The 14269-nt window shown below is 39.7% G+C and overlaps 1 protein-coding gene across 3 annotated transcripts in view; it reads left to right on the plus strand.

Moving 5' to 3' along the window:
• Positions 1-14269, plus strand: part of pdss2 (prenyl (decaprenyl) diphosphate synthase, subunit 2) — a 94933-nt gene that overhangs the window by 30485 nt on the left and 50179 nt on the right. For all 3 annotated transcript variants that reach the window (XM_042332674.1, XM_042332673.1, NM_001292516.1), the window contains 1 exon segment: positions 6275-6409. In XM_042332674.1, the coding sequence (XP_042188608.1) occupies positions 6275-6409 (135 nt within the window).

Consider the following 14269-nt stretch of genomic DNA (forward strand, 5'->3'; position numbering starts at 1 on the left):
GATATGCTGTAAAGTGTCTTGACTGTGCTTTGTGAGAGAACACATTGGATGACTAGGGGCAGGAAAACTGACTGTTTTCATCATAGCTCGGGGAATGCTGAAACCTTGTAGCATCCCAAAAGCTGCCCTGGTGGAAATTAGCCAACTTAGCATAAATTGGCCTTGAACTTTCATCATTCTGGCCTGTATGCCTTATGGCTATGAGGGAAGCTTCTTTATTATCTTTTGGCAAGCTTCTGATGGAATTGCAGGCTTAAGATTTTTGTGTAGGAAATACTTTGCAAGATGGCTGGGTGAATGTTTCAACTGGCACCAATGATGTGTCTAATCTTTCTCTTGTACAGCTGTGGTGGCTTTCAGATGAGTAAGTGACAATAGATGGACAGAGCTGTGAGGATCTTGTAGCCTGATCTGATTTAGGATGACTGTTCTTTTCTTTTTGTAATGATACCTCTCCCTAATGTGAATTGTCCATCTAAGTCAATGATTCTTGCAGATTGCTACAGACGATTCATTCTGCTAGAGAATCTTTAGTGTGCCAATTCTGCTAAGGTTGATCAGGGTTTTGCATGTCAGAAGACTGTGTGCTTGCTTAGTCCCAAAGTGCAAAATGACCGTGGTACAAAATAACTGCAGTAGATGAGGCTCATATATCGTATGATGGCTGCCACTTCTAAACCTATTTATTTAAACAATAAATAACTACTAATGTTGTTCTACCAAAAGTTTTACCATTATAAACCTTTTCACTCAAACAAGCATTTGTGAAATACCATGATGCCAGCTAAGTAATTACAACATACATCAAGTCGCCTGAACTGGAGTAGGCGGTGAAATTCTCATGTCTCTGTACTTAATGATTCCACTGATTCACGTCTGAATTTTCTCAAGGGTTCCACATCATAATTTTGGTTATTAAATTTACATAATATCGCTACTTAAGCAGAATGCGCTCTTGTGTAATTCAGGCTACTGTGGATTTTTTTATGGATTAATTTTACACTCTGGTCCTTATCCATGCATGTGTTAATGTTGTTTCATGAATCATTATCGAATACTACTTGGTAAGAAGATAATTGATACATTCCCATTTTACAAGCAAAATGGGTACTGTATAATGCTGTGATTTTCTATTGCCTACTGGCACTGGGTTATCATAGTTGTAGAGAAAGGTGTGTTCTGAAATTCACTCAACTCTATCTGAACAAGTGTTTCCTTCTGTTGCTTTTAAACACTGATGTCTCATGTTATGCATTTGATTTATAGATACCTCATTACTGTCATAGAGAAACTACAAAATGCTCCTCGCTCTAAACTATAATTTCCAAAGGCTTCGTTGTTAAAGACCATCAAAGTATTTTTAAAAAAATTCAAAAGGTAAGTAAAAACAGGCATTTTTCAAGGTTTGTTTCGTGGCCACGAATTTGCACTATCTGCCCTTGTTAAACATAGACAGAGAGCACTACAATTTTTTTTCACAGCACAACTCCAAGCAAGTCCTACTCTGACAAATCACGAACAACAATTGCAAGTGATTCTGGTGCAAAGTAACATACTCGGGTGTCACAAACATGTCCTGAAGCATGTTACAGCCTGTTTGATTGTTGGGAGCGAGCATTTAGCCTTTCGACTTTGATCCCCCACCTCGGTCACCAAGCCGGGACTGTTAAGCTCCTTGGGGTGTCGTCCCCTTACATGAAAATATAAATATAAATACTACTGGCACATGGACAGATCTGACCATTCATCAATTCAAAAATTACCTATTATTACCTTTGTGTAGCAAGATACAGACTTTACATTTGCCCAACAGACTTCCCAAAAGGCACTCTCATTGCACTGTATTTAAATAGGAATAGCTAATGAATATAAAATCTAGGTGATACACTTTCTTTGTGGCTAATTTTATGAGTAATGATAAAGAAAAGGTCCTGTATCCCTCTGGCTGGTCAATTGGTAACTCCCTTTAGCAAAGTCTTTCATTTGATTACTCAAGTGGTTCCACCAGGCATCAGAAACTACAGTGATACAGAGAGAGGAAAGTTGACAAGGCTCATTATCCAATCCACCCGAGACTGACCCGAGCAGGAGCTAATGTTACACTGCACTAATTACCATAAAATAAAACTGTACAGTACGTATTGTACAGCTATTACACTAACAGAGTGGCATTTATTGTTTGTGCCTCCACCTCCAATACCGACTCCACATGATACATTCTTAGTTCCTCACCTCATATTCCTCCCTTTCCAGAACTTGCACTTACGAGAAACTACAAATGAAATTTATTCGTCCACAAATACACAATCACTACATTTCACAGTAAAAATCCTGTGAAGTGCGTTGAGGTGTCTCGACAACATAAGGTGCTATATCAATGCAATGATTATTATTGTATTATTAACAATCATGTAGGATGAATGTCTCAAAGAGCTCTACCCTCCCATTTGTTTCCTCTCCCCAAACATCACGCACAAGGCTAGGGTTAGATCTTGGATACGTTCCAGAGATTCGCAGGCGTTTTTTTAGATGCACACCATGAGCTGAGGTGTCTCAGCCTTTCAATAATCCTCCTTGTGCAATCACTGAGCTCCCCCTCCACTCAACAACAACAACAACAAGAAGAAAATTACATTTATAGTGCGCCTTTCACGTCGGGAGGACTTCCCAAGATGCTGGACAGTCAGGGGTCAGGACCTGAGCATGGGGGGAGGTGGGACCGAATGCACGATCGAAGAGGAGGGTCGTGAGACCAGCCTTGAAGGAGGCAAGGGAAGAAGCGAGGCGAAGGGACTGTGGGAGTCTCATCCCTCATTATTCTCACTCAAGTCTCCAGACAGTCTCCTCAAACAGTATGGAATAGCTCCAGAATTCAGGTGGAACAACCATCCTGCCTATAACATGGGTTTAAATTCCATCCAAAGTTTCAAAACAATACTGTACAATGCATTTTAAAAAAAACTCTAGCTCATTGCACATTAATAGAGTCACTGATATCCTTTTGTGATTGTATTAATGTGGTTCGCAATACAAACATCCACCGTATTCAGAATGCTTTCTGAATAATCGTTTTCCAATTCAGTCAATCCTCTCGACTATCATGAATATGAATCTTTAAAGTCGGTAGTTTTTAACAATTTTCATTATAAATATCTGGATATTTTGGGTTAGCAGTCAATTTGTAAAAATAAACAACTAATTTATGACAGTGTATTGTTTTGGGTTTTTTTTCCCCCAATGAACAGGATGCATGGACATTGCTGTCCAGCTGATTGACATTCACAGATGACCTCAACATGTTGCTGTTAGTATTTACAATTTACATTTACACAAGCACCTTTCAAATCAGGAGAACATTTCTCAAAGTGGCAAATCTTAAGGTGAGCTTTAAAAGTGGGGAGGAAGAGGACAACTAGGAGGAGCTCCTGGGAATGGGGACAGAATATAATACAGTGACCAGCCAGAGACATTTTCTTCATCATCACTTATAAAATTAGCCACTCAGAAAATGTATTACCTAGATTTTATATTCGTAAGCTATTGCATTAAATACAGTGCAAAGATGTTGTGACAGTGCCTTTTGGGAAGCCTGTTGGGCAAATGGAAAGTCCGTATCTTGCTATACAAAAACATTAATAGCAATTTTTGAATTAATGAATGGTCAGCTCTGTCTGTGTGTCACTTATATGCCTTCTGCAGTGTAACAATATCTTAGTCTGTAACATTCCCAAAACAAATACAAAATAGAATCTGTTTTAGTTGACTCCAGAAATACTCCAACAAATTGTACTAAATTGATTGAGGCACTGGAGCTATACTGACCAGAAGAACCGTTTGAATCACAATCTGGGCTGAGTTACCTTGATCAGCCACAGCAGCTGCTGGGGTACCAGTTGACCTCAATAACCCTTTAGCTTTGGACAGGTAAATTAGCCAGAAATCGCATTGCTGGTCACTATACACATCAGATCAGTTCAGGATTGGACTCCGATGTGATGCCCCACAGTTGAATGGCCTACTAGCAATCATGGTGAAGCCATACAGCAGTAGAAGTAAAACAGAGTCAGATGCCTTTAGTTGGGGACAGTTAGAAAACTGCAAAGCAGATTGTTGAAAGAAAGTACCACAAAGTGGAATTGCGAGCATTAATGACTGCACCAACTTTCATTTAAAAAAAGTTCTCAATAGCCCTTTGTAAACCAATATGTTGTGTAGGTTTATTGTAGCAGTAAGCAGTTTAGGTATGATCATATATGTGTCCATATTATTAATGATCTCTGATCTTTGCACTCGTCTTTTGCTTTACCATATTGCTGCTCTTAAGTGCAATTTATTTTGCGAGGATTTTATATTGGATTTGTATACCTTTTTAAATTTGATCTGGCTGCAGATGCATACCAGGCCTGAGCAACAGTTAAAGATATATTGAATTAGAAGCATGGTGAATATTCATATCTTATTAAGTGTGATAACTGCACTTCTATTCACATGAAAACCTCTTTAGGGCAGTGTGGAAAGCTGCAAAACATTTACAGCTCTAATGGGTCCAGAAGCTATGTTTGGAGCCAGCAGATGCACAAACCATAAAGGGCTGTCCACTCATCTGATTTAATTCTCCCTTTGGGAGAATCATTTCATTTTAGAGCAACCTCTTCATTCTTTATTGGTGGGCACCTGCTGCACCCTGGGAAACACTAGCTCTTTGTCGTTCCCCTCTGATCTGGTTATAAATACAGTGCAACGTGGATGGTTTTCACTAATGACCTATGACGTGTGTTTTGTTATAGCGGTTTAGTTTTAAACNTTTTTTGGTTGGGGGATAATGAATCTGATTAATAGAATGTTATTTACAGAGTGTCTTTCATGCCAGTAGATTGTTCAAAAATGCTTTACGTTGCTGTCTGGGCACCTGAGCGGGGGTGGTGTAGGAACGTGGGAAGGGGAAATATGGGTTGATAGGGTGAATACAGAAAGGTAGGTATTGAGGTGGCTTTGAAAGGAGAGAGGGAGGAAGGTAGGGGTTTGAGTTATAATAATAATAATCCTTGCATTTGATATAGCGCTTTTCATGTCTTCGAGACGTCTCAAAGCGCTTCACAGATTGGACTGTAAAATGAATTGACTGTATATTTGTGGGCGAGTTGGAGGGACCCCAGGATGGAGTTCTAGAGAGTGGGGGTAAAATGGCTGAAAGTTTGTAGTTTTGTTTCTTGAACTGTTTTAGTTGCCATGAGGAAAATGATAATGTTCCTTTCTCCATTCCAATTTTACAGTTCATGATCTGGTCATGTTTATGGATCAGCTATAATAGTTGTATGTTTTCAAACATTGCACCCTTCATCAAACCGAGGTGGATCACACTGTTGATACTGATTTCTCAGTGTAACATAGCTTAGTCTGAAAGCGTGCTGAATACACTTGCATTTAAACTGCTCTTCTTTGCTCTTTGGCCCCTCCCCATTTTCATAAATTGCCTTCGCCTCCCCTTCCCAATCATTTAAATCCATGCACCATCATTAAGAGTGCGAGCAGATAGCAGACTTTAACTCTGATGCTACCATTCATTCTCCACCTAGCTGTTGATTTGTATCAATGCCAGCCTCCTAGTTATTTTGTTCTTTCTCTTCTTCACAGGAAACTGCTTATTTGCTTGCCTGGTTTAAAAATAATCCTTGCATTTGCATTATAGCGCCTTATCACATTGTTGAGATGTCTCAAAGTTCTTCACAGAATATTACTGTAAAATGTAATGAGTGTGAATTTGTAGGCAAACACGGTAGCCAATTTGCGCTCAACAATGATTCAACAAGGAAAATGGGAGTGAAGTTCCAGAGAACAGGAGCCAAGTAGTTGAAAGCCTGCCTGCCTGCCTATGGTGGGGCGGAGAGAGCAGAGGCTTGGAGTGAAGGGAACAATGAGCTGAGTGAAGAGAACAGTCAGTTGGTATGGGTGAAGGAGGTTGCAGAGGTAGGGTGGGGCAAGGAAATAGGGGAGTTTAAATGTGAGAACGAGTATCTTGAACTTGATCCATGGGCAGGAAAGTCATGGTCTGTGTCACCATTTGCAAATTACCTTCATATCTTTGCTTTATTGATAACAGTAAGTACAGTATTGATTGAACTGAAAATGAGTGATAATTTTGTAAAAAAAAACTTTAAAAAAAGGGTTGAAAAATAATGAGCTGGATATAAAATAAACAGAACAGATATTTTAAAAATATACCCAGATATTCAGACGTTAAGTGCAATTAACATTTTATGTGTGATTCATCCAGGGGTTTTGTGAATGACACCAGGAACAATCTACAGATGCGAGGTCTGGTTGTCTTATTAATGTCAAAAGCGGCTGGTCCCAGCAAAACAGCAGAGCCTCCACTGGAAGGAGACCTGGTCAGTGGAATTTACTCCAGGTACGCTTCAGTCAACTTTGTGTAATTGTCACTGTTTAGTGCAAAGTGTTATTAGAAGTATTCTTTTTCTTGAGATTAACTCTTTTTCTAAGTTACTTTCCACCCTCCCCTTTCCTTGTTTGGATTCTGTCATGCCAGGTACCATCTCAGCCTATGTACTCCCAGGAACTTCACCAGTGCTACTGTGAAAGCTGTCTGGATGAACTTTGTCACTTTATTTTATGTGTGTGATCATCCCAGGGTGTGAATCTGTGTTTTGCCAGTTTAACACAATGCAGGGATAATAACTTAAACTTTTTTTACAAAACATCTATACACAAGAAGTATTCTTGTCTAAATAAAGTCAGAGCTTTTATGCATTTGTTAATCTTTCAAAAGAATAAGAAAATCTGTCAAGTAAAATCAGTAAAGGTTCTGACATTTGTTTTTGATACATTGTCAGATCTTGAATAGCTCCTCAAGGACTGATCAAATACAACTGTCAGCAGCTGCCTCAGAGCGGTATTGGTGGCGGCCTGAGAGCAAGTTGCCTTGGTGCCTGCATGACTTGGGGAGACTGAAAAACTGAAGGGTTTTATTGCTCTACAAATCTTAAATACAGTTGAAGCCTAAAAGGTTGTTGGTGTCCATTGGTTTCTCATTGAAAATATTTATCCCGTATTCCTCTTCCGGAACGCGATGGTATTCAGAATACAACGCTGTATATTTTTTCACTAGTTTGATTTATTAATTTTTTGACAATAAAAAAAAGCTCAGCACAAAAATGAGGAGAAAATAGTTCAAAGATGCATCATAAATTGTCACAATGCCTCATAACAATGGAGGCCATGCTATATAAACGCAAGTTGTTGTTCTCTAATTAATAGTTCAGTACACAGATGGAAGGGCAATTCTAAAAGATTACATTTGTTGCAATAAATGGAAGTAAGGGAATTGCAAATAATGTAATTCTGCCGTGCTTGGTGTCCTACCCTCTGCTCTTTTAAGGTAAGTCACACCTTGAAAGAACAGACGGTAGGACTCCAAGCATGGCTTTTGGTCATCTTTCCCCTCCTCACTCCCACCCCCAGCTTGGTACCCAGCCAGCACTATGAGTTTCTTTGGTCCTCCAACTCCGGCTAGATAAATGTAAACTATATTGTATTGTGAAGCACATTGAGACTTTATCCTATGTGAGCGCAGAGCAGAGTTGAGGATTGAAGACTGCGACTCCTGCTTTCCATCCAACCTGATGGAATGAAATTCAACCATCCAGATTGTAAGAATCCTAAGAGAAATTAATTTGAAAAGTCTTGACCCAGTTCTTTGAGGGTATAAATTCAGCGTGAATTGCTGCAAGTCTTGATCGGACCACTTAAAGGATGGCTCGTGTAGGTGGGAAACAGAATCGCTACTGTTGTAGTTGAGGTGCTCTTTTTGAGGTTGGTGCTTGGAGCTGAGGGAACGTTCGTCAAAATTGTGTCCCTCACTTCCAGGTGAAGATGAAAGTCAGGAGACTTGATGGAAAATTAAATGAAGGCTAGGATATTAAAAGTTAGACCATACTGTAACGTCAGACTACTGACATTTTTCACATTCTGCAGATTTTGGCTAAATGTTTTTTTGGGGGTCAGTTATATTAAACTGATCTGATAATAAACATTTGTAAGGCAGCAGCGGTATCAATTTAGCTTTTAATTTAAAAAAAAGTTCAAATTCCTGTGACTAAAGACATTTTTCCCCCTGCTGTTTAGATTATATGATATCACTTTGAAGAAAATATTTTACCAAAAGAATCTCCAACTTTTATTAAAATAACAGCTTCCGAGTTAATTAAATTAGAATGTCTTTGGATAACTGGCAACAAATTTCCAAAGACTAAAGTGGAATAGCTACAGAGCCAGATTGTGCCTTAGCCAAGTAAACCTCTGATGAATTTTCTCTTCTCTAGTGCTGTCTACATCCTTCTGCATCCTGCTGCTACCTTCTCTGTAAAACAGCTACTACAATGGAGGCACTCCTGACCTTTGAATCATGTACAAAGCCATCTGTTGCCATGCTTCACAGTTTCGGTTCTTGGCCCAAATTGCCTTTGCTGTGGAAAAAAATCTCTATCCACTCAATTGAATGCAAATCTTGTTTGTACATTCACTAGATGGTGCTATGCTTTGGGTCTTTAGTATGAATGAACGATATTTTGGGATTAGCCAACTTTTTAAACCTACTCATTTTTTTGAGAGGTTGATGGAGATGGTAGGGTTAGGTTGTTTTTTAAACTTTAAATCTCTACTGTGATATCTTAATATGGATGACATTTTATTATTTGTGTGGGCAGAGTTTGACCCGAATCCTCTTGTGCTTACAACTGAAGAATGGGATAGACTTTTCTACACTGTGATCTGTTTCCATTCTTGCACAACTGGAAAAGCTTGAATCAATCAGACCAGCTTGTTGAGCCATTGTCAATAGAAAATCATGCCCAATGTTGTCATTTATATATATATATATATATATATATATATATATAATATATATATTCATATCTATAAGAAAGTCCTAGTGGGACTGACAGATTGAAGAAAACTCCTTACTGCTGTAGTAAACTCTCACTGTCTGAGAAAACTCTCACTGTCTGAGATCCAAATAATCAAGATTTGTTTAATGTGAAAGCAAATACAGTGCCCTTGGGTAATAACCCCAATGTGTCCATGCTGAATACAGTACCATCAGTTGTAGGTCTCTTTGGTTGGCTTCTACACCTCCCTTTGAAGCATTGGCTAGGGAGAATAGTGACAGTCCTCCGACTGAAAACAGCATCATCAGTAGTTAATCTTCACAAGACTTCTATCATTGGGAAGCTAAGACCGGGTCATATCCAAATCTGAAAGCACTTCCAAATTTGAAAGCAACAACAGCAACTTGGATTTATATAGTGCCCTCCATGCCAGACAGCATCTCAGAGCGCTTCACAGTAACGGATCCCGGGCCAAGCCAAGGGGAGGGGGTGGAAGGTAACCAAAGGCGCGGTCAAAAAGAAAGGTCTTCAGCAGAGACCTGAAAATAGGAAGAGTGGGGGCGAGGCAAAGGGAGTGAGGAAGGGAGTTCCAGAGCCTTGGGGCATAGTGGCAGAAGGCACGGCCGCCAGAGGTGGAGTGGAGGACTTGGGGGACAAGGAGGAGGCCAGACCTGGGGCGGAAAAAAGGCAATGGGCACTGTTTTGAGGAGAGAGGAGGTCAGAGAGGTAGGGGGCTGCAGAGAAGTGGAGGGATTTGAAGATAAGGGTGAGGATCTTGAAGTCGATCCTCTCTGGGACAGGCAGCCAGTGCAGTCTGGCAAGGACTGAGGTAATCAGGGAGCGGAGTTTGGTGCGGATAAGAATGCGGGTGGCAGAGTTTTGAATAATCTGGATTTTATGGATGGTAGTGGAGGGAAGGGCGTTTGAATAGTCCAGCTGAGAGGTGACAAAGGCATGGACCAGGATTTCGGAGAGAGGTATTGGCAGAGACGGGCAATGCGTTGGAGGTGGAAGAAAGCGGTGCTGTTGAGGGACTGGATGTGGGGGAGGAAGGATAATTGGGGGTCGAACCTGATGCCTAGGTTGCTTACGGGTTCGGAGAGTTTTAGGGGGAGGTTGGGTAGGTGGAGGAGATGAGAACCGTGAGATTTTAGGCGTTGACGAGAGCCAAAGAGTAAGCACAACAAAGGAATAATTCTTGGGGTTATAAAGAGTAAAGAAATGTTTAGAACTGTCCAGCATGTTTTATATTTTGGAAAATAATACTGTGCTATTGAAAGAGTTACAGTTCACAGCAAACCAGCCAATGGTACCTAATGTCCATCAGTGTGTTGCTGCCAATTAGTATAGATGTGGTCTAAATAGTATATTATTCTTGGATCAATGAACTGTACAATTCAGGGTCTAAATACTGCCAGGTTTGAGTAGAATTCAGTTACTAAATATTAGGTGCCATGTGCCATTGCAATTTCAAGTTGTTTCAAGCAATTTGTTAATTTTCTGCAAAGTCCTCCAGAGAGTATTAATTGTCACAGGAATTGACTGATTTCTTCCAGTCCACATTCACCAGTCACGTCATGCACTTCATGCAGAGTTTTTCTGTTAAGTCTTTGTTTACTTTGGAAGTAGCTGACCCTCTGACTACATTGACTCCATTACCGTTTCCTCCTTCCCCGTGCCTGATCATGAAACATTGGATAACCTGTGTGATGGTTAAGTAGAGAATTATGTAGTTCAAGTATAATTGATTGTGAACACTCTTAATGAGCCCTTTTTTACATGATATACTTTATAGTGATACTCTGCAGGATAAGTGTGAGTGTAATCAAAGTATAAAACAAATAGAACTCCTGTACTCTGAAGTCCCTTTTCACCACCTAAGGAGATATGGCACATGTAGATGTTGTGTCTGGGGATTGGGCCAGTTTATCCTTTACCTCCTTAGCTCCCCATATAATTAATAATACCTTCAGAGAAATTTTATTCCTAAAAAAAGAAACTCTGAGCCCTATTTACTATGGCTTAGCATTTTTTTAAGCTGCCATGACAATTTGTTTTATTAAACCAATTTGTCGTCTTGTGTTCAGAAGAAGGAAGTTTTCTGTTTTCGAACAAGGCTGAAATGATGTCCTGGGTTGTGGAGCTGAATACTCGGTTATAAATTTTAAATGCTTTATGAAAAGAAAGTTCTAACCTTTAAGTTGATACGAGGATAATTGCAAGTGCTACATTTAATTCCCATAACTAAACTGTTGGTTATTTCGAGCTGCGGGGTTCTGAAACTTGGCTGCTGTAACACATCAGGAACTAAAGCTTCCTGCTGCTCTCTACAAAAAAGAATTGTCCCTCACACCATCAAATTATTGAATTATTTGAAACAACGTTCAGAATCCATACTGAGTGCCTTGGACACTCATGGCTAGCCTAACCCTTTTACATCCGGGTTAAAATTATCCTTCATTCACTTTTTATCTCATTGCTCAAATTTTGAGGAATTTTGCTGGTGCAGATTAGCTGCTGTGTATGCCATCATAACAGTCAGTTCAGAGCAGAGTAACTCAGTCTGTTATTGCATTTTGGTACACTTCAACATGTTAACAATATTTATTGAGTGCAGATATTATCATTAACTGTTCATGATCAGCGTAAAGAGCAGAGAACTCAACACAAGCCTCTGTGGAACTTCATTCGTTGCTGACTCCCCTGACAGAGAGTAGTACATTTTTCATCACTTTCTACTTTACCCATTCCGTTAGTTACTGTTTTAATGAGAAATCCAAGTGAAGGAGCAAGCCTATCATCCTGAACGGCACTACCAACAATGCAGAACATTGCCTACAAAAATACTGTCAGAACACTTGACAGTAAATCCTGTGATATGTTTTTGAAACATGTTTACGATGTAATAAGATACTATATCAAATAAATACAAGGATTTTTATTTTATTATCAAGAAGAGTAGGGAGAGATGAAATAATCTAGAAGTAATGCAGTTGTGGATTTTAATAGCCTGAAGTCCAAAAGGAAGACTGAGAGGGAGGAATCCCATGTCTGCAGATCAATTCTGTCGGAGATGTACGATTTAATGGCTGGAGCTGTGCACGTATGACACTTTGGTCAGCAGAAACTACTAATAGAGTTGGACTTCTTTGGTAGTTGCTTGATCTCTTCTTCTGTGTTACTGTCTTGTCAATACTTTGAAGACTGAATGTAGTCCTTCATTTTTTGTCTTTATCCGCATTATAAGACTGCACTGTGAATACAGCAGAATGTGACCATTGATAATGCAGTCTGATTGTTTCACTGCTGTGTTTATTTTTGGTGGAGTTAACTTCAGATTACAGGATTTGGGCCTGGTTTCCGATAGAATTCTCCATAAATCTGTTGCAGGCTTGCTGCGTAATTAAGGCATGACCCCTGTTAAATATGGCTCATTACATTTTTCCATTAACTAACTTCAATAAATAAATTTGCATTCTGTGGGGCAGTGTCCCGGAGCACTTGACAGTGGCATAGCCTGATGCTGAGCCAGGGGGAGAACGAGGAGGAAGTGACTGTAAGCACGATTAAAAAGGAAGGTCTTTAGGCAAGATTTGTAATTGGGATTTCGGGGTAGGAGTAGTAGGAGTAAGCAAAATTGGATATATAGGGAGGTGTGAGGGCGTGAAGGGATTTGAAAACGAGTGAGAGGATCTTGAAATCGTCTTGTTCAGTAATTGGGAGCCAGTGGAGCTTGGCAAGGACTGGTGTGATGGGGGTACAGAGTTTTGTGTGGGTGAAAATCTGGGTGGCGGAGTCTGAATTAGTTGAATTTTGTGTATTGTGGAGCTGGGGAGACCAGCAAGGAGGGCATTGAAATAGTCCAGCCGGGAAGTGACGAAGGTGTGGACGAGGGTTTTGGTTGCTTTTGTTGTGAGGTACGGACGGAGGTGGGCAATGCGGAGCAGAGCAATGTGATGGCAATAGAAGGCATGTCACCTCAATTGATTCATTTTACATCAATTAAGTCCCCAGGTCAGTGTTGTGCACTTCAGGTGGGTTCATTGTCATAACGCCAGTACTACTTATTCCCTCCTTTATCTCTATCAGAACTTGAGCAGACTTTAGAGAAATTCAAAAGTAGATTTTATTAAAATGCCCTTTCCCTGGCTTACCTGAATCGTGGTAACATGAATAAACTGTCGCAACATTCAACAGTAACATTTCTATCTAATAACTATTCTAATCAAGACGCAGCAATTCCCAAAATAATAATTAAAAAAAACAATCTTGCCTGGGACTTACACCCCCAGTCAGGAACCTTAATCTCCACGTTAGCAGTTGGAAGTGATCCAAAACAATCAGCAACCTTAATCCCTTCCAATCCACCTAATTTATAACCCCTTAGTCCCTCCCTCTTTTGGCTTTTTCCCGCCAAAAATGTCCAGGCTCCAGGCTTAATATATCACTTCACCTCGCTTTTTCTATCTATTTTAGGGATCACATATCATCCCTCGCTTTTTGTATTTATTTTACTTAGACTCTTAATTCCTACTCGACCGAAGCCCATTCCTGCAATCCAAAGCAATCAATCCACATATATGTTATACTGTATATATACGGTCTTGGGCCGGAAAACAAAAAGGTTGCACAACAGTGCTTTAAGTTTTTCACCACGCATCGTGTCACAGCCTTCCCACAGTTGGAATCACAGTGACACAATCAACATTTGCACATGAAACGCACAATAGGCCAATGTGATTCATCACAAGATCACACCTGAAGTTATTAGTAATTCATTACGAAGTTATTGAGATCACGCCTTCTTCCACTGTGCCTATGGTCACCATCCCTCACTCCCTATTTTTACCCTGCATAACAGTGAACTTTTGCATTTGGAAGAAAGTAATAAATAATAATCAAATAGTAATCCTTACATTTGATATAGCACCTTTCATGACAGGAAGATATCTCAAAGCCCTTTGCAGGATTTTACTGTGAGGTGTAGTGCCTGCGTATTTGTAGGCAAATACCCACTTAATTGTGTACAGTACTGAGTAGGTATGAATTATTGCTACTCACCTTGCATGACTACTCAACAGTTTAGTTTTACTTCTGTTCTCAGTCCTGAAAAGTTTCATATCCTGTTGAGTTATGTGAGTAAATATAATGAAATCAGAAATTATTTTAGTTCTATGGTGATATTATCTTTTGAATCCCTTTCAAATTGTTTTCTCCAGTGTGACTCATCATACCCAATGGATTTGTGGTGTACTAGAGGATATGTGCATTTAGGTTTTGTGATTTTCTGAAATTGTCCTTCTCTTCTGATGGAGATGGTGAATATTATTCCTGAAGATTTTAAAGTGAATCCTTAGCAATAAAGA

The sequence above is a fragment of the Callorhinchus milii genome, unplaced genomic scaffold (assembly GCF_018977255.1).
Source record: "Callorhinchus milii isolate IMCB2004 unplaced genomic scaffold, IMCB_Cmil_1.0 Scaffold3, whole genome shotgun sequence".
NCBI classification, from domain to species: Eukaryota; Metazoa; Chordata; class Chondrichthyes; order Chimaeriformes; family Callorhinchidae; genus Callorhinchus; species Callorhinchus milii.